General features: G+C 38.9%; 1 protein-coding gene and 1 long non-coding RNA gene across 5 annotated transcripts in view; one reads left to right on the top strand and one right to left on the bottom strand.

The window, feature by feature from the left end:
• LOC113630578 (uncharacterized) overlaps positions 1-5,195 on the bottom strand; it is a 118,864-nt gene extending 113,669 nt beyond the window's left edge. For all 3 annotated transcript variants that reach the window (XR_003437023.1, XR_003437018.1, XR_003437024.1), the window contains exons 1-2: positions 4,737-5,195; positions 2,351-2,531 (exon numbers count right to left, since the gene is read on the bottom strand). This is a non-coding gene — a long non-coding RNA (uncharacterized LOC113630578). The remainder of the gene's footprint in view (positions 1-2,350; positions 2,532-4,736) is intronic.
• A 93-nt stretch (positions 5,196-5,288) lies between these two features.
• Positions 5,289-22,381, top strand: part of WDR75 (WD repeat domain 75) — a 41,458-nt gene continuing 24,365 nt past the window's right edge. The window contains exons 1-5 of one of the 2 annotated variants that reach the window (XM_027126133.1): positions 5,289-5,416; positions 11,128-11,257; positions 16,889-16,954; positions 17,841-17,931; positions 21,881-22,005. In XM_027126133.1, coding sequence (XP_026981934.1) covers positions 5,331-5,416; positions 11,128-11,257; positions 16,889-16,954; positions 17,841-17,931; positions 21,881-22,005 — 498 coding nt within the window. In that variant the 5' untranslated portion in view covers positions 5,289-5,330. Of the gene's footprint in view, positions 5,417-8,534; positions 8,658-11,127; positions 11,258-16,888; positions 16,955-17,840; positions 17,932-21,880; positions 22,006-22,381 lie in introns of those variants that run through there. The other variant, XM_027126139.1, reaches the window with a different exon arrangement.

Genomic DNA, 22,381 nt, shown 5'->3' with positions numbered 1-22,381 from the left:
GCATCCAAATTGGAAAAGAAGTATCTATTCACAGCTGACATGATCTGACATATAAAAAACCCTAAAGAATACAAAACAGAAAACTATTAGAGCTAGTAAATGAATTCATCAAAGTTGCAGGATACAAGATCAACACACAAAGATCAGTTTTATATCTATACACTAATAATTGTGGGGATGGGGGGAGAAGTAAATACTTAATGGTAAACGATTTCCTTTGGGGTGATGAAAATGTCCTGGAACTAGATAGCGTGGTGGTTGCACAACATTGTGAATGTACTAAATGTCACTAATAAAAAAATTTGTTATGTGTTTTTCACCACAATTTAAAAAAAAAACAAAAACTGATGTCCAGGTTACATGGCAGACCAATTACGTCAGAATTTCTGAAGATAGGACCGGACCAGGTTTCATTATTTTCTAAAGCACACCAGGTGGTTCCTATGTGTAGCTAAAGTTAACGACAGCTTTATATATATTAAGGAGAATTTAGTAAAAGGTTGGTATGAATAGCTAGAATATCCTTGGGGATATAACTAGCATAAAATATTTATTAAGGCCAGGTACTTAAAAGTATAGTGTTTTGTATGAGTTGATTTTTATGTTGGTAGGACTTGCGAGTCTACTTAATGGCTTATTTTGCACAGTTGTCATTAAATTGTGGAACTTTTTTTAGCTTTATGAAGCTATGCCCTATTGCCTAGCCTCTCAGATTGAAATCTGAAAGTTCAATAACAATTTTTAATTTTTGAGATATCATTTTAATAATCTGAGAAAAAAATTACCACCAAAGAAAACCGTAAGTTCTCTTTTGCAGTGTTACTTCCCAATTATATTACACCCTCAATCTGTACAAAACAAAATAATACTATCCATGTTTCCAGTCTTCACGAACACCCTCCTTCTCCCTTCCTAGCTTACCATTGACCAGAAGCCTTACCAATAACAAAATAATCAGTTAACATATATTTTTATTAAATGTATATCTACATAGGTTTTATGCATTCCTGACATACCTAACTTTCTCTTAATTTTTTCGATATTTTTAGGCAATTCAGTGCATCTGTGAGTTTTTTCAAATTGTCACAAACCTCCAAAACAATTTTCCAACATATTTATTGAAAAACATCTGCATATAAGTGGACCCACAGTTCAAACCTGTGTTGTTCAAGAGTCAACTGTATAAAACTCTTCATATAAAACACAGGAGAATATTTTCATAAACTTGGAATACATAAAGTGTTTTTAGATACAATAACAAAAGCATGATCCATAAAAGAAAAAAAGTGATAACTGTACTTCATCAAAATTTAAGACTTCAGTTCTGTGAAAAACACTATTAGAAGAATGAAAAGACAAGCCACAATCTAGGAGAAAATATTTATAATTCACATATCTGACAAAGGAATTGTGTCCAAAATATATAAAGAAATCTCCAACTCAACAATAAGAAAACAACCAACCAAGAAAACAATGGATAAAATATTTGAAGACATTGCACCAAAGAAGATATACAGATAGGAAATGAACACATGAAAAGATGCCCAACACTGTTAGTCATTAGTGAAATAAAAATTAAAACAATGAAATCCCACTATAAACTTATTACAGTGGGTAAAATTAAAAATACTGACAACACCAAGTGCTGACAAGGATGTGACGCAACTAAAACTTTCAAAATTTACTGATTAGAATGCAAAATGGTACAAAACTGGAAAAACAGTCTGGCAGTCTCTTAAAAATTTAAACATATTATTTGACCCAGCAATCCCACTTATTGGTATTTATCCTAGAGAAATGAAAACTTATGTTCCCACAAAAACCTACAAATTACTGTTTAAACAGTATTATTCATAAGTTCCAAAACTGGGGAAAAAAACTAAACATCCTTCAACAAATAAATAAATTGCGGAATATCCATATAATAGAATACCACCCAGCAATAAAAACGAGAAAACCAATGATCTATACAACATGAATTTCAAATACATTACGCTAAGTGAAAGAAGCTAGATTCAAAAGGTTACATACTATATAATACCATTTATACAACTTTCTGGAAAAGGCAAACTATAGGGACAGAGAACAGATTAGTAGTTGCCCAGTGTGATAGTTAATTTTATGTGTCAACTTAACTGGGTCACAGGGTGCCCAGATATTTGGCTAACCATTATTTCTAGGTTTGTCTGTAAAGGTATTTTCGGATGAGATTAGCATTGGAATCTGTGGACTCAATAAGGACCCAGTAAAGAAAATTGCTCTCCCCAGTGTGGGTGGGCATCATTCAGGGCCCATTAATAGCCTAAGTAGAACAAAAGGAAGAGGAATAGAGAATTCGTTGCTTCTCTACCTGACTGCTCAGCTGGTACGTCATTCTTCTCCTGTACTTAAACTGGATTTACACCATCAGCTCCCCTGGTTCTCAGGCCTTCAGACTCAGACTGAATTACACCACAGGCTTTCCAGGGTGTCCAACTTGCAGACTGCACATTGTAGGACTTTTCAGCCTCCATAATTGAGTGCACCAATTCCTTTTAATAAACAAACAAATAAATAAATTCTATTGGTTATGTTTTTCTGGAGAACCGTGACTAACAGACTTTGGTCCCAAGAAAGGGGTGCTGCTGTAACTAACAAATACCTAAAAATATGGAAGCAGCCTTGGAACTGGATAAAGGTAGAGGCTGGAAAAGTTTTAAAGTGTGTGCTACGAAAAGTCAGTACTTTCATAAAGGGACTTTTAAAGATGATTCTGGTGAGGACGCAGAAAGAAAAGAGGAGAGCTGAAGAGAACCGAAGACCTGTCAAAGATGCTCAACTCAATAAATGAACCAAACTTCCCTTGCTCTCTTCTACGAAATGCTTAGGGAAGTATCTGAAACCATGTACAGAGAGTATCTAGCCACCTCTATCACCCTCAGTATTCTATTACTTCTTTCCAGTCCTCCAAACACTTTAGAAAATTTTGCTTTTATTTTAGTGTTTGCAGGCCAATCAACAAAGACTGTTGTATGATATATGAATGCCAATATATGAAAAGAAATATTAGACTTAAGAAGCAGAACTCATTATACTTAACAATTCTTGAAAAAGTGACTCCACATTACACTCTTAATTTTAAACAGTGAACTCCCCACCCTTGCTACCTTTCAATCGTTGTTCATTGATGCAGTATGTATTAGGCAACTTCATTTGCCTTACACCATTTCATCAGTCCTTTTCCCTCCTGATTTCTTCTTAAGAAATCATACTCTCTTATAATACTCCCTCCTCTTATGGATTTTCCCAAAATTTTAAATAGTTCCCTTTTTTTGGCTGCCATTAGTTATTCCTCTTGGTTTTCCCAGTAACACATATCTCTATTCCACAAAACATACTCTCAAAATAAAAAATGTAGGGCTTCCCTGGTGGCGCAGTGGTTGAGAGTCCACCTGCCGATGCAGGGGACACGGGTTCATGTCCCGGTCCGGGAAGATCCCACATGCCGCGGAGCGGCTGGGCCTGTGAGCCATGGCCACTGAGCCTGCGCGTCCGGAGCCTGTGCTCCACAACGGGAGAGGCCACAACAGTGAGAGGCCCGTGTACCACAAAAAATAAAAAAATAAAAAATGCAAATATCCTTTAACCCCACAATACCTATTCTAGGAATCTCTCCTACAGCAACACTGTCACAAATTTATGTGTCCTGTAGCAGTATGTGCCACTTTTTAAAAAATGGAAATGACTAAATGTCCATTTAGAGAGTATGACTTAATCAATTATGGCACATTTACTGTATGAAATACTATGCAGTTATCAAAAAGGAGATTAAAAATATATATACACTGCAGTGAAAGCATATAGAGAGGGGAAAAAAGAATACATGGTGCCTTGCATTGCACTGCAGAATAATGTTAAGGTGTATGTATGCCTAGAAAAATATCAGGAAGCATATACACCAAACTTTTAATGGTGGAGAGATACTCATAGGGTATAGGATCTACCGAGACCATTCTATTTCTGCATTGAATTATTTTATATCAAATTTGTATTAACATTGAATTGTTAAAATATCATCTTTTAACCTACACGACCTTAACAAATATATATTCATCAGGTTAAGCCTAAACCTCCTCAGAGAAAACTATTCTCTCTTATATTACTGTTTTATTTTCTTCGGCACACAATCTCTGATCATCTCGTTTGTTAAACGTCTCTCTCCCATAGAAGGTAACAGGGCAGCAGTCACGTCTGTCTTGCATTGTGTCTCACATATAGAAGGCTCTCGATAATTATTTGCCTCCAGAAACACTGAAGGGATGTGGTAATTTTCTACACAATCAAGGCAGATCTCCTGTTCTTGTTAAAGTTAACCTGTCACTGGCTCTTTACCCTTAGGAGTGTTACAGAGCCAGCACAGAGGGGATTGGTGGAAGGAAGGAAGGAAGGAAGGGAGGGAGGAAGATAAGCACCCGCTAATATACAGGGGCCACGAAAATGACACACATAAGTTTATAAAAAGGAATGGAGATGGAGGCATAAACTTTCTCAGAGTTCAGGACTTCGGTCGACTAATTACGGAAGCTAAAACCACGGCAACACGCACAAAACAGTAGCAAACCAGGGAGCAGCGGCCCTGGAACTTGGCCAGGGTAGAGTGCAATGTCAGATCGGCCAAGAAGGTCCAATGAACCAGGGAGAGAAATAGAAACCAGAATCCCGGAGTAAGAGCCAGGTGTCCAAAGGAAAAAGCAAACCTCTTGGAGCTGTGAAGATTCTGTAGGAACGTATGCTCTGCTCAGAGGAACAGAACAAAGTGACAGCCAACGAGAGGAGCTAACAGTTGTGTAAAAACAGAACGCTACCTTTCCAACCAAGAACTCAATTGCGCGACCAGGAATGCTGTTGGCGCAAAACGCTGGCGTCATCTCGCAGCTCCTGAATCAAAGTTAAGAGAAAGGTGAAGCCTGGCGGGATATGGGAAAGGACTGGCGGTCATCTGACACACTTCGGGCCACCTTTCCCTTCCGGCGTAAGAAACTTTAGAGTCAGATTAACAAGTCCGGAGAGAAATTTATCTTTTCTAAATAAAAGTTTAGAGGGATCTAATATAAATGCATTCTATGTTTCGCTCTTTCCTTTTTTCACATGTCCTAATTTGACGTTGCCCAAACCAAAGATGGCCGCTCAGGCGCTGGGTCTTACCATTGAGAACTACCATAGAGACGGAGGCCTAGAGGAGCCCTGCGAGGATGGGGTCTGTGGGCTGGGGAAAACGCCCTATCAACCGGCTTCCGTCGGGGAAGCTCGGGGCGGGGCCGGCGCCAGCGAGTCCTTGCGCTTGCGCGAAGATGGTGGAGGAGGAGAGTCTCCGCGTGGTTCGTTGTGGCGGCAGCGAGCTGAACTTCAGGAGAGCGGTGTTCTCTGCAGATTCTAAGTAAGAGGCCACCACGCGTTGCAGGCCCAGCTGAGGGGCGTGAGTCCTCGGGGGATGGAGAGAAAGAACTGTCGGGCGCGTCTAAACAAACCAGCAGGCGGTTCTGGGCTCGGGGAAGGGTCGCGCGTGCGGGAGACTGCAGGGCCAGCGGGAGGGAGCTGGTCCTCGTGTGCTGTAAGAGGACTCAGAACCCCTTAGTTCCGTAGCACCTCAGGCTGGGGCGCGCTTCCCCCGTCCCCGGACCTGCAGGTAGATTGAGGGGCCCCTGGGCGGACCCACGTATCTAGAATCGGCTCGGCGTTGGGGCGGCTGGGAAAATGGTCCGGGCACGGATTTGTACGCCACTGCTCTTGCAAGACCACGAGGAGTATCCCCTTTTCGGACCGAATCGTGACTTGGAATTACTGTATGATTAAAGATTCTGATTTCTCCACACTTCTCTACCCCCTAAGAAGGCATTTTGGCAACCTTTTTGGAGCTCTGCGCAAAAACTGCCATTAGATTCTGTGTGGGATAAAAACACGTGTAAGCCCTGGTCCCCTTCCTCAGGAGCTCAGTGTAGCTGGAAAGCTTAACTAAACCCAGTTCATCCATTGTGTGCCCTTCGCAAGGTTCTTAATCTCTGCCTCAGTTGTCTCATCTATGAAAGGGGAATAATATTTAGTAATCTATCTCGTAGTGTTGTTGAGAGGATTAAATGTCTTAATACAATACAAATAGAGCAAGTCAAACAATGCCTAGCACTTAATGGCTCAATATACGTCAGCTGTGTCCATCATTGCTCTATTGTCAACATCATCTAGAAGTGACACAATGTGAAAAAACGTTTTCAAGTCACTCAGGGATAGAGAGACACTTAGTAAAAACCCTTTCTATCTTAGAAAAGTAGAGGTAGTATCTTATGAAAGTTTGTATGTCCCGCAATGTCTTGCTATGGGTGTATGGCAGATAGTTATTGAATGCATGCATGACTTGAAGGAGCTTTCATCAACTGCCTTAGAGGCAAAAAAAAAATTCTTCGTCTTTACAATAAAGAGGGCTTTGTTGATACTTACCTTGTGAATCAGAGGAAGAAACTGAGGCTTCAAAAGATTGCCAGAGTTCTGCCACTTTGGACTTATATCCAGTTTCTTCCTCCAGTGTACTGTTTGTATATCTCATTCATTATACTGGGATCCATTGTATTTCACTTGATTAATGAAAATTGATTCATCCTACAATTCATTTTTAAGTATTTATTAGCTATGTATTTATAGCAAGCTGCGATGACAAAAACTAAGATAATTCCAGGATTGATCCTACCTTCAAGAGCTTTCAGTGTAGTGAGGAAAAGAAGATAATCAGTAACAGATGTTTCATACAGTGGCAGTTTGGGATCCCATAAGAAACAAGAATACTTCAAACTGGAAGGATGGAGAAGGTTGATGAGGGAGTGATGTTTAGGCTAGACGTAGATAGATGGATGGTATTTTGACTAGGGGATATGGATAGAAGGCATTCCAGATAGGGGGCACAGTATAAGCATGAGGACTGTGGTACAGTTAGCTTGTAGGAATGGTGTATGAAGAGAGCTAGTGGGAAACGAGGTTCTAAAGGGAACATAGAGTCAGTTCTTGGTTGTTTGGTCCAAAGAGAGTGTATTTTTTAATTCTGCAGATAAGGTGTTGGTGGGGAGGGGAGGGCGGGACACATGATTGTGTTTCCTCAATAATATTAATCTGAGAACTCTATAAAACTATACAGTATGTGGTGGAGAGACGAGAGGTGGCTAGGCTAGCATATTCAAGGTGCAGTGATGGCACCGAAGGAGGAGTTACACAGTGAAAGTTTCCCTTCAGCAGTAGGATCTTGCAAAACTAACAGGAGTTTGCCCCTTCCGTGATACTGGGGGGAGGGCAACCAGGCAAAGTGAGCAACTTGAAATTGGGGCGGGGGAGGGGTGTCATGTGCATAAGAAGGTCAGTATACTTGCAGCATAGGCTGAAGGTAAGTGGTGGGAGAAGAGTCTAGAACATTATAGACCAGGTATTAGAAGACTAATGCAGGCATCCAAGCAAGAAATGATTTTGGCCAGAATTAAGATAATAATGAAGATGAAGAGAAAAGACAGAGTTTTGGAGTGATTTAGCAATTAGGATTAACGAGGAGAAGATGTAGGGTTCACATGTGCCTGTTGAGTTTAAAGTACCTTTAAAACAACCAGGTGGGTGTAGCAGGTGTTTAGGCAGAAATTCAGGACGGGAACTTGGTCGAGATTTAGAGATACATTTTTTCTCATATATATAGAAGCTAATAATTAAACCAGTGTTCTGGCAAATTAACAGGGTTATAATGAATTCACCAAGGACTTGAATATTATCTAAAAGCTGCCACAAGGGTTGGCTAACTTATACAAAGGGGAATAAAATAATTTTGTATTTTACCTCAAGGAGCTTATCAAAAAAGCTGAAATAGTAAATGAAACAACAGAATCATGGAATTTTAACAGCTTTCTCTTGGTCACTAGGTCCTCTTCGAACTAGGACAAAACTCTACTCTGCCTACTTGAGTGCGTTATTATGAGAGGCAAGCAGGGAGGTGAGGTGTACATGAAAGGACCTGGCATCCCCCTATCAAGTATTACTCCCAGTCCGGCACTGTTTGCATCACACCCTATTGCCTCTCACAGTTATATGGTGCTATGTATCATAGCAGTAGGTTACTAGGGTATAGAAAACTAAAACAATGAGTCATTCTTGCCTTTTACATTTCTAAATTATCACAGAATCGAGGTCCCTGACTCTAGGTATTTTCCCCTGCAGATCGTTCTGGATACTGCTGCTGTTACGTTACTGTAACTTATTCCTAGTCTTGCTCAGAACCCTGTAACAGGGTTCTGTTGCCTTCCTTAACTATAGCTCTTATGTCTGACTTTCAGGGCCTTCCCTGATCTAGCTCAACTCTGCTTATGGGGCTGTGTTTCCTGCTAGTGCCCATTGTGCACACTTTGCTACTTACTTACATAGGTACATTCCCTGTCTCTCGTAGGTACCATGTTGTTATTTCCCTACTGTTTTTTTGTTGCTCTTCTTTTTCTTTACCAGCCCTTAAATCATGCATCCTTCAGAACCTCATTTAAATCCTGATTCCTGCTTGAAAACATTCCTAATTTCTTACTTCACCACTTGATCAACAAAGATGATTTGAGTCCTGTGTGACAGGCATTGTGGTGGTGCTTTACATGCATCCCTGTCTGCATGGTGTAGGTATTGTTATCCTCATTTTACAGAACCATTTATTGAGTGTTTGCTGTATATGCCAAGCTTGCACTTGCATGCATTGTTTCATTTAATCCTTATAATAATAACCCTGCGAGTGGAGAACAGCGAGGTTTAGAAAGGTTAGGTAAATTCTTCAACATCATTCAGCCTTGTACATAGTAAAGCTGGCATTCGAACCCATCTGTGTTTGACTTTTTAAAAATGCCTCCTTTTCTACAACACCCTGTTTCTGTTATTATTTGAAGTAAGTAAACACACAGTTCCTCCCCTCAAGGAGGGGAAGTTCTCTCATAACACCGTGCAGAAAGTGCTGGGATAGAGTTAAGCCCCGCACCTTGCAGAAGCATGTTAGGACTGGTGCTGATCTGGAATAAGATGAGGGAAGGCTTGCGGTGGAAAGACCCCTGAGCTGAATCTTAAAGAAGTAGTCAGAAGGAAAGCGTTCTCAGTAGATAGCAGAATGTGCAAGTGTGGAGAGTGTTTTCTCTAGAGGTTTGCATTCAAACAGTCAAAGTCATTATTCCCTGCTGAGGAGCAAGGAGAGAGGGAATTGCTTTCCACTGGGGAAGAATATCAGAATCAATTAGGGGGAGTTTTCTTGGCAAACAGCAGTGCCCCCTCACCCACCAGCATCTCCAGGAAACACTGCCTAAAGGACTTGATGCTAATGGGGAGCAGGGGAGAGCGAGGGGGTCGTTGGAGTTTTGAACCACTTAACCTACTGTTCAAGTGAAAAAGTATTTCCAGTCAGACTGGAGTCAAACATAGGAATTTGGATCATATCCTGAAGGCAGTGAGAAAACACTGAAGGGGTTTCATTTAATTTTATCTTTATTTAAGGAAGTAATATGCTCAAGTTTGTAAAATTAGTCTGGTATGAGTATGAAAGGTTGAATCAAAGGGCCACACCTGGAGACTGTAGGAAGCCCTTAAGAGTGGTCCAGACAGGAGATGGCAAGAACTAGGGTACTCATGGGAATGGAGAGGAGGGTCCAACCAAAGGGGAATCCATGTACCTCGGTTGCTTTGTTGCTTGTACTTTGTTGATCTTATAAACAGTTGAACACAACGATGGCCCCTGGTTACCGCACTTAAAAGATGCATCCCGATTTTATAGAGGTCAAGTGTCTTAAAAATGATAAAATAGGGTAGTAGCAACCCCAGTCAGCATTAGAAGATTTACCCTTATGATTATTTTGTAATAATTTTTTTACTGGTTCATTTTATCTAAATAGTTTATAAAACCTTTGAAGAGGGCTTCCCTGCTGGCGCAGTGGTTGAGGGTCCACCTGCCGATGCGGGGGACACGGGTTCGTGCCCCGGTCCGGGAGGATCCCACATGCCGTGGAACGGCTGGGCCTGTGAGCCATGGCCGCTGAGCCTGCGCGTCCGGAGCCTGTGCTCCGCAACGGGAGAGGCCACAACAGTTAGAGGCCCACGTACCGCAAAAAAAAAAAAAAAAAACCTTTGAAGATCAGGCATATTCTTTTTGACAAACTGGATTGGACATTGAAAATCAAAGATAAATAGGGCCTCTGCCCTATAGAAGCATTTGGCCAGATAAGGGAGATGGATATTTACATAAATGAGACATTTCAACATAGTTTGAAAGTACCCAGATCAAATCATGCCTTGGGTACTTTGGGAGCACAGAGAAGAGGTCCAGCCTAAGGATTCTGTGGTTTGTACATTCTATGGTATATGAGAAAAGCACCATGTTAGACACGTACGCTGTCAGATGTAATAGGCATAGAGCAAACATTTTTTATTTGATGCTAGAAGATTTGCAGTTCTGAGCTTTGTCTTATGGTTATATCTATTATGAAAAAAGTTAAACAAATATTACCCCAGTTTAACCACAGTTAATAATTTAGTAGCTTCTGATATATGGAAGAAAGCCACAAATCCAGAAAAGCAAAGTCAGCTTTTTGGGAGTAAGAAAAAGAACTGTCATAAAGTTTTTATACTTTGCTATCTAAGAGACCTCACTGACTAGAGAGAATATTTGACTTCGTATTTGTAGGCTGGTGTCTGTGCAATGAATGATGGAGAGTTGGAGGACAGGGGAAGACGCTGCTGTTAGTAGAACCACCGCAGAATAATAGCTGATAGTGAAGGCGTAGCACAGTGTCTGCATCCATTAGTGAACAGGCAGCTTGGTTAGGTTAGCTGTTTTTGCAGGATGATTCCATACAGCCTCTGCCCCTGGAACAGGTCAGAGGTATGACTTTGGCATCATTGATCTACTTTCAGAATTCGTGAACTAAACGACCTCAGATGTCCCCATAGGCTTAAGCAGCACAATTTGAATATACAGTTCTTAAACTATTATTTTGAAAGAAATCTCTGTTGCATGTTACAGCTTTGGTTTTTGTTTTATTTTTCATGGACAATAAAAAGATTATGCTATCTATACAGTATGTGAATCTTATTTTTCTCTCTTATTTCCAGGTATGTCTTCTGTGTCTCTGGAGACTTTATTAAAGTTTATAGCACAGCTACAGAAGAATGTGTACATATATTGCAAGGGCACAGAAATCTGGTGACTGGAATCCAGCTCAACCCCAAGAACCATCTACAGGTGTTAATTTACAGTCAAATATTTTAATATCGGCTTTATTGTTGCAAGAAAATTTTGAATTGAATTTGGCTGAGAAGCTTTCTAGGTGATGAGCAGGGAAATACCTATTTTGATTTTCTGATTTAGTATAGTTTTCACTTACTTTTAATTATTAAAATAGGGTCACAGCCTAGAACTACATTGTTCATGGTGTATTCTGTGAATCATTTGTTCACAGGATGCTAATAGGTGTTACTTGAAAGAAGGGGTTCTTGTTTGTATAGTTTCTGAAATTCAGGATTTGGCACAGTTAAATGAATTTCTTGATTATAGGTCTTCTCAAGTCCTTTATATGCATGGTGAATATCCGGAAGGGGTATATTGTCTTGGGTGTTTCTCAAATTTATTTGACCTCTGAACTCTTTGGTTTCTGGAATGCATCTTTGAGGTACTGGTTTTGTAGATACATTTCTTTACAGACGAGGCTCTTTAGTGTTAATGCAGATGTCACCGAATCTTAGGGCCAGTATCTAGACAAGAAGAAGGGATTCTTCAGTCAGTGGATCAACCAGTTAATTCCAGAACAAACTTGGGGATCTAGTGGAGCCTGGACCTTCCCACTCTCCCCACAAAACAGCCCTTGCTTTTCAGAAATCAACAATAAAATGGTCGTTTTAATTTGTTCTTAAGTGTCAGCAAAGCTGCTAGAGAGTTATCTCAAAAATACTTGCTCTAGGGCTTCCCTGGTGGCGCAGTGGTTGACAGTCCGCCTGCCGATGCAGGGGACATGGGTTTGTGCCCCGGTCTGGGAAGATCCCACATGCCACGGAGCAGCTGGGCACGAGCCATGGCCGCTGGGCCTGCGCGTCCGGAGCCTGTGCTCCGCAACAGGAGAGGCCACAACAGTGAGAGGCCCGCATACCGCAAAAAAAAAAAAAAAAAAAACTTGCTCTAGTTTTTGATCAAGTTCCCCTTTTCTGGATTAGTCTCAGCCAACTTGACAGTTACTGCTTAATTTAAGAATGGATTTGCATTGCCATTCACTGTGTTGTCATAAAAGAAGTAGAGCATAAAGTAACACTAACACTGATCTTTTCTTTCTAAAATTAAATGAGCTACTCTTGAAAATCATAGTTAAGTAGCTCTTCTGCAGGGTTCAAGCACACATTTTGTCCTTGCTGTCCTCTGAGGACTTGAGAAAAGAGGTTATGGTTATGTGTACCATTTGAATGTTTTTTGTAGCAGAAAAGAAAATTAAAATTGGAATTTGTGAAGTCTATATTACCAGGTTTAACAACAGGCTTGGTTGAGGTGTAGGGGTGGGTGCCAGAGATTCTGTGGACTCTGAACTCACAGTATTTGTGTATAACCATTGTCTTATAGTGATTCTGTTTGCCTTGTTATATTTTACTGATCTGTGTTCATGATTCATGTTATATGTAATAATGCTGGTGTATATTTTTTACCTAATATAATTCTTTTGCTTGAATAGATATTTTCTTACTCCATCATTTTTTATTTCAATTCTGTGATTCCATGTCCTCCCTGGAAGAAATCTTAAAATTGCCACTTTTTTTAAATTGAAGTAGAGTTGATTCACAATATTATATTAGTTTCAGGTGTACAGTATGGTGATTCTTCACTAGTGGAGATTAAACTCCATTTAAAGTTATTACAAAATAATGGCTATATTTACATGCACTATACAATATATCCGTGTTGCTTATCTATTTTATACGTAGTAGTTTGTATCTCTTAATCCTGTACCCCTATCTTACCTCTCCCCTTTTTCTCTCCCCACTGGTATCCACTAGTTTGTTTTCAGTATCTGTGAGTCTGTTTCTGTTTTGTTATATATATTCATTTGTTTTATTTTTTAGATTCCACATATAAGTGATAAGATGCAGTATTTGTCTTTCCCTTTGTCTTATTTCACTAAGCATAATACTCCTAGGTCCATCCACATTGTTGCAAATGACAGAATTTTATTCTTTTTTATGGCTGAGTGTATATATCACATCACATCTTCTTTATCCCTTCATCTGTTGGTGGACGCTTAGGTTGCTTACATGTTTTGGCTATTGTAAATAATGCTACTGTGAACATTGAGGTACATGTATCTTTTCAAATTACTATTTTTATTTTTTCAGGTATATACACAGGAGTTGAATTGCTGGATCACATTGTAGTTCTGTTTTTAGTTTTTTGAGGAACCTCCATACTGTTTTGCAGTAGTGGGTGCACCAGCAGTGTACAAGGGTTCCCTTTTCACCACATCTTCACCAACATTTGTTATTTGTAGACTTTTTGATGATAACCCTTCTGACAGGTGTGAGGTGATATCTAATTGTGATTTTGATTTGCATTTCTCTAATAGCAATGTTGAGCATCTTTTCATGTGCCTGTTAGCTGTCTGTATATCTTCTTTGGAAAAATGTTCAGTTCTCCTGCCTATTTTTTAATCAGGTTGTTTATCTTTTTTTTTCTTTAGGTTGTTTATCTTTCTGATGTCGAGTTGTATGGATTGTTTATGTATTTTAGAAATTAATCCCTTATCAGTCATAGCATTTGCAAATATTTTCTTCCATTCAATATGTTGTCTTTCTGTTTTATCTGTGGTTTCCTAGCTGTACACAGCTTTTAAGTTTAATTAGGTCCCATATGTTTATTTTTGCTTTTATTTCTTTTGCCTTAGGAGACAGATCAAAAAATATGTATTGCTACGATTGACGTCAAAGGGTGTTCTGCCTGTCATCTCTTCTAGGAGTTTTATGGTTTTCAGTCTGACATTTATATCTTTAATCTATTTTGAGTTTATTTTTGTATATGGTGTGAGGAAATGTTCTAATCTCAATCTTATATATGTAGCTGTCCAGTTTTTCCAGCACCACTTATGGAAGAGACTGTCTTTTCTCCTATGACTGTCTTGCCTCCTTTGTTGTATATTAATTGTCCATAAGTATGTGGATTTATTTCTGGGCTCTCTATTCTGTTCCATTGATCTGTGTTGTGTTTTTGTGCCAGTATAATCCTGTTTTGATTACTGTAGCTTTGTAGTATAGTCTGAAGTAAGGGAGCATGATATCTCCAGCATTGTTCTTTTTTCTCAAGATTGCTTTCATAATTTGGGGTCTTTTGTGGTTCCATACAAATTTTGAGATTATTTGTCCCAGTTCTGTTGAAAATGTCATGGGTATTTTGATAGGGATTTTATTAAATCTGTAGATTGCTTTGAGTAGTTTGGACATTTTAACAATATTAATTCTTCCAATCCAGGAACATGGGGTATCTTTCCATTTCATTGTATCATTTTCGGTTTTCTTCTCAGTGTTTTATAGTTTTCAGAGTATAGATCTTATACTTCCTTGGTTAAGTTTATTTGTAGATATTTTATTCTTTTTGATGTGATTTTAAATGGGATTGTTTTTTCTTCTGTTTCTGGTAGTTCATTATTAGTGTATAGAAAAGCAACAGATTTCTGTATATTAATCTTGTATCCTGCAACTTTACTGAATTCACTTATTAGTTCTAATAGTTTTTCAGTGGAGACTTTAGGGTTTTCTGTTTGGGTTCATCTTGTTTGGGACCCTCTGTGCTTCCTATACCTGGATATCTGTTTCCTTCTTCAGGATTGGGACATTTTCAGCCATAATTTCATCAAATACATTTTAGACCCCATTCTCTCTCTCTTCTCCTTCTGGGACCCCTATAATGTGCCCTATGCTGTGAATGTTGGTACTCTTGATGTTATCCCAGAGATCTCTGAGCTGTTCTTGCTTTCTTTTTCTTTCTTTCCTTCTTTACTTCTTTCTTTACTCTTTTTGTTCTTCTGTTTGGGTGATTTCCATTATTCTCTCTTCCAGATTACTTGTGCATTCTGAATCACTTAGTCTGCTGTTAATTCCTTCTAGTGTGTTTTTCATTCCAGTTATTGTATTCTTCAGTTCTGAGTGGGTGTTTTTGTGTGTTTTTCCCTCTAGTTCCTTGTTTAAATTCTCACTGTGTTCATCTATTCTTTTCCCTAATTCAGTTAGCATTCTTATTACTAATGACTTGAATTCTTTATCTGGTAGATTGTTTATTTCTGTTTCATTAATTTTTTCAGGGGTTTTCTTTCACTCTTTCTTTTGAGACCAGTTCCTCTGTCTTCTCATTTTGCTTAACTTTCTCTGTATCTATGAATTTAGATGAACTGGTTAATTATCCCAGTCTTGAAGGGGTATCCTTATGTGAGAGCATCCCTGTGCAGTCTGCATGTGCTCAGTGCCTTTGGTAAGAGAGCTGGCTTTGACATGAACTACAAGTCACATCTTTCCTCGGGGTGTGCTGGCAGCTGTCACCTTGGTTAGAGGTGGGGCTAGAGATGGAGGTGCTAGGTTGCTTCTGTGTTCCGCAGCCAAGCTCTCTCCCCAGTCACGGCAGGCCTCTCTCCAATGTGGAGCTGTGTCATGAAGTAAGCAGGGCTGGAGCGGACACAGGAAACCAGGCAGCCACTAAGGCAGTCTTCAATCTACCCTCTTCCTCAGGAGCAAGCCCACATGTGTGCTCTCCTCTTGAGTGGAATACAGGCTTCCCACTGCCCTACTGTTAGTCCCAGCAGCACTTCAGCCAAGGGAACTTCTCTTCCCTGTGTCAGACCCTAGGACTGGAGCACCCAGTATGTGACTCAAACCGCTCACTCAGTCCGCAGGGCAGATCTCTGCCCATGTAATCTCCTTTGTCTTCTGTGTTCCTTCCCAGTGGAACAGGTCCCAACCTGATTGCTTCTTTTCCCTGCCTACCTCATTCCATGTGGATCTTTCTTACAGCCTTGGTTGTATAGGACTCTTTCTGACAGTTTCCAGTTAGTTTTCAGTGAGAATTGTTCCACACGTAGATGTATTTTTGATGTGTTCGTGGTGGGAGGTGAATTCCACGCCCTCCTACTCTACCATCTTTCTTTCAAAAAACTCAAAATGTTAAGTAAAGTGTTTTCACAGTAACAGCAACGAAAAACTCCAGTGTGACTTTAGTAAAATTCAGTCTTGTGGGACAAAAATAAAAACATGCTACAAAGGCATTCTGTTGGTACCAACGTGTGGCCCACAGACCAGTGCCACAAACCGTTGGTTACAGGTCTGCAATGAGATAAGTATAGAAATTGACTGTCTAAAACTTTAGGGCACTTGGACATTGCCACAGCATCCAAGTACATAATAACTTAAGTTGTATTTTACAAAAATATTGGTCCATGATGGGTTGGAAACTTTTCTTTTTAAAAAGGACATTCTCAGATCATTTGAGAAACACTCCTTTGATACCAATGTAAGATAAAAGCTGTTCTGCTGATAAAGGACTGGGCTCTGGGAAAATAGCAGCAAGCTCTCAAGTGCTTTTCATAACTCAATACCTTACCATCTCCCTCTTGAAGACAGAGGGTTGACTTTTTTCTTCATTTTAATTAAAACTTGAAATTGATAGGTCTGCTTTCTACAAAGAGCTGTGATAAGATTTTTTATTTTGCAAAAACAATATAAATAAATGATTTCACCTCCTTAAAGCTGATAATGAATTAATGAACAGGCAATGCCTTCTGTATCAGCAGTTAAGTTACTTGATATCTTCATGTAGTTCTTTTTTTTAATCAGTTTTGTACTATTTTTACCCTTCTAGCTATATTCATGTTCCTTTGACAGCACGATTAAACTGTGGGACTATACAGATGGCATTTTGATAAAGGTACGTGGATTGAGCTTCATTTTCATTATGTGAAGAGGAATGGCAACATAATTTAATGACAGACATATTATTTATTGAATACTTCCTTAAGGCCCAACCTTTTAGATAGCCTTCCTAAACAAATCATAAAATTCACTCACCATAAAAGAAACGATAAATTTGACTATATAACATTTTAAACCTTTTTAACCAAAAAATGAGCAATGAAACTGAAAGAAAATATTTACGAGAGCTATTATCCCTAATATACAAAAAATTACCAAAAACCAATAAGGAAAAACTAATGACCCAATGGGGAAAAAATTGGTATAAAGTAAGAATATGTAATACACAGAAAAGAAATAACAAATAGCCAATAAACATGAAAAGATGCTTAACCTTGTTAATAATTAAATGTAAATTAATAGATAACACAGGATTTTTCCCTGTCACTTTATCCAAATTGCAGATTGAAAAAAATATAGCGATAAAGTGTAGAGAAATAGACATTTTTGTACACAGTCAATGAGAATGAAACTGAATAAATACCTTTTGCTCTAGCAATTTCACCTTTAGGAATCTCTTGTTGAAATAATGGCAGGTATATGTAGTTCTTAAAACATTGTTCATGGTAGAAAATAAAATTGAATATAATCTTGAGGTCAGTTAAAATTTGATAGTCATTCAATAGAATACTGTGAAACCATTGATAAGAAACAGGTAGATTTATATGTGTATTAACTTAAAAGGTTATTCAACGGATATGTATTGAGTGTCTCCGTAGGCCAGGTTTTCTTCTGATGTTCGCAATATAGCAGTGAGCAAAATGGATAAAAAAAAAATCCTGCCTGTTATGGAACTTAGGGGGGTACACAGAATGAACAATATGGTGCTTTTTATCTTTCAGACTTTCATAGTTGGATGTAAACTTCATGCCCTTTTTACTCTTGACTGTGCTGAGGATTCTGTCTTTGTTATAATAAATAAAGAAAAACCAGGTATAGTATAATTAATTTTTTTATACATTTATAGATAGCATTGAGTGGCTCTTTACGTTTCACAGTGTCTCAAATTTAACATTTTGGTTTTAGTGTGAAGTTAAGTTTTTGGAGTTGGCTTTTAAATTGGTTTCATCACTATTGCATTCATTTTGGGGAGGCTTTGTATTATTTCTGAAATATTGATGAGGGAATGATTACTTAATAAATGGCTGTGATAGTGGACAGCGAACTCCAATTTTAAAGCTGTTTTGAGCTATATGTGTCTTCCTACTGACCTTAAATCTGTCATTCTTAAGCATCACTATTACTTTACCCATCACTGAACACCCATTCGTTGAACTTGAATCTGGAGGAAATGGTATAGAAAACAGGTGATTAGGAACTAATAGTGTGGCTAAATTATTATTATATTTTCATTATCATTGGAACATTATTCCATTGAAACTGCCATGTTTCAGAGCATTTAAGGATTTCTAGAATATCTTCAGTGGTTACAAATAATTGTCCTTTAGCAGTAAATTTAATACATTTAACATTGACATGAAGGATATATCCAAAGAATTTTTCTAATCTCAGACTTCAAGAATGCCAGTCCCCCCTGTGTTGTCCTCCTTAAAATAGAGTTGTATTCAGAATTCAAAGTACAGGCCAGCTTTAAACTGGTTACTGGGCAGTCAGCTAGATTGGCTCACAGCTCATTAGCTAAGTGAATCCTTTGAGGGGGGAGCGGGGGGGAGGGCGTTGGCTTGGTTTTTGTTGGGGGTTCTGGTAGTGGTTTTTTTGTTTGGAATTCGGGGAGTTTTGTTGTTTGTTTTGCTAAAACAGATTTACAGATTGTTATATCATGGACTTTTAAGTAAGTTGAGAATAGTTAAAACTGTGAAGCCAAATCTTTTTTAGCTAAAAGTCGTTTGGTGCCAACTCTGTTAATGAGTAATATTTTTATCTATCAAAAATGTGACATGAGGGCTTCCCTGGTGGCGCAGTGGTTGAGAGTCCGCCAGCCAATGCAGGGGACGCGGGTTCGTGCCCCGGTCCGGAAGGATCCCACATGGCCCCAGAGCGACTGGGCCCGTGAGCCGTGGCCACTGGGCCTGTGCGTCCGGAGCCTGTGCTCCGCAACGGGAGAGGCCACAGCAATGAGAGGCCCGTGTACGGCAAAAAAAAAAAAGTGACATGAAAGAATAAAAGCTGTAAGTTTAGATTTCTGATGTGGCCCATAAACCATCTCTAAGGGACATTCCAAAAAATGTTTTGGAAATGGCAGTGTATTTCTTAAAATAATTAAGTTGCCTTACCAGATGACTATTTTAAAGTAGCACTTTTCAATATTTAGGTTCTGTTCTGTATATAAAAATGTGAATTCTTTTTTTTTTTTTTAGGGAGTTTTTTATTTTTTGTAAATTTATTTCTTTTTGGCTGCATTGGGTCCTTTTTTTTTTTTTAATGTTTGGCTGTGTTGGGTCTTTGTTGCTGTGCACAGGCTTTCTCTGGTTGCGGCGAGCAGGGGCTACTTTTTGTTTAGTGCATGGGCTCTAGGCGCACGGACTTCAGTAGTTGTGGCACGCAGGCTCAGTAGTTGTGGCTCACGGGCTCTAGAGTGCAAGCTCAGTAGTTGTGGCGCATGGGCTTAGTTGCTCTGCAGCATGTGGGATCTTCCTGGACCAGGGCTCAAACCCATATCCCCTGCATTAGCAGGTGGATTCTTAACCACTGCACCGCCAGGGAAGCCCTGTGCATTCTTAATGTCTGTCTAAATGCTTACTAAAAATTCATGTTTCTAAAATCCCTGACTGACAATTGATTCACTAGGTCTGAGATTTGGTCTAGGAATCTGCATTTTTTGTGTCTCCCCAGGTGGTTCTGCTCATCACTCTAGTTTGGTAGCCACTCCCCATACACACTGCATGATTCCTCAGTTGGAGGGGTAGTTGCCAATAACAGTAATGAAAGTTTTTATCCATATCAGTAGGACAGGTGATTCTTAACACTGACTACACATTACAGTCACTCCAAGGAACTTAAAATGTCAGATTCTCTGTGGTGGGGCCTGTCTGTTTATTTAAGTATTCCCGCAGTTGAGTCTAATGTGCAAGCCAGTATAGAAAACTGTAGGTCTAAAGTAAGTCTCACTCAGTCACTCAGATCTAAAGTCATTAGCCTTTTGGAGTTAACTGGAAACTTCAAGTGCTGTAATGTAATCGGAATTCTGTTCATGGTGGAATCTAGTGTTACTCTTCAGTACTCGGCACATCGTGGGCACTCAGCCTGTGAAAATCTAGTTACTATATAAAAATGTGAATAAGGCTAAAAAAGATTCCCTGTGACTGGCATCTCAAAATATATATTAACATATCCTTCTTTATTTGTTTCATCTTTGTTCCACAGTCCAAAACCAGAGTCTCTGATAGAAATTTGTATAAATCATATTGAAATATGCTTCTCTGGTTTAAAAACAAATGAACCTTTTATTTACACGTTATCTTATATGGTGTCATTTCTTGACTGTAATTAATGTACTCACCAGCTAATTAAACATTTACCATGTACCAAATACTGTTCTGGTTGCAGAGAACTAAACAGACATTAAGCTTACTAGATCAGTCATATAATACAATAAGATGACAAGTGTTCTAGAGAAAAATAAGGCAGAGGACGGGAATAGGCAACACTGGAAGAATACATATTAAATAAGTGATCAGGGGAGGTCCTGGGAGAAAGAAGAATACGCTGTGCAGCTGTGTTGGAGAAGCATATTCTAGAGCATTCCTGCCGTGTTTGAGGAATAGCAGGGAGGATGGATTGGAGTGAGCCTAAGTAGAATGGATAATGTAGAGCATTGTACGCGATTAGAAGGACTCTGACTTTTACTCTGAATAGACAAAAAACCATTGAAGGTTTTTGAGCAAATGAGGGACATGATCTGACTTAGTAGTAATAGAACACTGACTTCTGTGTTGAGAAGAGACTGAAGGGGTCCAAGGGTGGGCGTAGGAAGAGCTGTTAAGAGATCACTATTCCTAACACTTAGGATATGAAGCAGGATCATGGCTTTAGGCTAGGTGGTAGCGGCAGAGGTGGTGAGAATTTATTGAATCTTGGATGTCTTTTGAAGATAGAGCCAGCAGAGTTTGCTGCTGGTTTGATGTGGGGCATGAGAGAGAAGTCAAAGGAGACTCAAGGATTAAGTCTGAGCAACTAGGTAAATTGTGGTGCCACTTCCTCCAGTGGGCAGTGGGGGAAGACTAAGTTCAGAAAGAAAAATAAGAGTTCAGAATTTAGGCATGTAAAGTTTGAGATGACTGAAAAGGCTAGAAGAATTGGGTTCAGAGTATATAATAAGCAGGCTGGAAAACAAAAAATGGTAGATCAGTGTATTACAGTGTATTATAAAGTCTAGGAGGATAAGGAAATAGCATAGTGAAATATAGCTGTTTCCCCTTAAGGAGATATTTTTTAAATGGAATGCAAAGAGAAGAGCATGCCAGTTCTGCAGAAAAGGAGATTTATTCTATGAATGTGTGGCAAGCCCATAGCATTTCTGAAAGCTCTCAGATGGTTTGTTGCTTTTGGCTGCTCAGTTCACCAATGTATCATATTCCATCTCCATCTTAAAGCTCATCTCAGTACTTTGGGGTTTTTTTGTTTCTTTTTTTTCGTCTCAGTACTTTGGAAAGCAGTATGTACCAGTAAAACCAGTTGTTTTCTATTTCTACATATATGAAGCGTTTGTGTGTGTGTGTGTGTGTGTGTATGAGTTGTGGAATTAGCCCTCCAGTTAAAACTTGTATATTCAAATGAAGAGCACAACTTGTTCAGATAGCCTAGAATTATGATCTTAGCATCAAATTAACTTTGGAGTACTAATTAACAGTTTTATATGAACAAATGCACATCTTCACTTTCTCTAGAGAAGCTTTATATTAATATAGCTGCCTTTGGCTAGATGTATTTCAGCTGGTTTCAGTGAAACTACCAAAATCATCAAGTCAGGAAATAGAAGCTAAGGAGCTCTCCTTTGTTTTGGATTATATAAACCAGTCACCCAAGTGCATTGCCTTTGGAAATGAGGTAAAATTTGCTTTGTTGGTTTTCTTTTTTGTACATAAAATCTCTTTCCTGCTGTCTTTCCTCTGAGAATTTTATGTTATAGTGATTTAATATTGCCTTGAGTTACAATATTTTTGTTAGTAACTAAGAAATCTGTCTTACTACTTTAGCATGTGTTTGTAGTATAGATTTTTTTAGGACTACCTAATTTTGTAGATTGTGTCTTTTTGCTCTTGTAAACTGTATAATTGTCCCAAAAGAAATCAATGTTTTGGCATTTGTACTGTACTTCTTAGCCTGTACCATGTAGAAGCCACTTAAATGCTTTGATTATAGATATGTGTCTTTTGAAAATATGACCTCCATGTCTATAAATAACACGCCCTTATAGAAAATT

This window comes from Aethalodelphis obliquidens, unplaced genomic scaffold (assembly GCF_003676395.1).
Source record: "Aethalodelphis obliquidens isolate GAN/ISIS:26980383/991018 unplaced genomic scaffold, ASM367639v1 scaffold2, whole genome shotgun sequence".
Taxonomy (NCBI): domain Eukaryota; kingdom Metazoa; phylum Chordata; class Mammalia; order Artiodactyla; family Delphinidae; genus Aethalodelphis; species Aethalodelphis obliquidens.
This window is presented reverse-complemented; position numbering and strand designations above follow the sequence as displayed.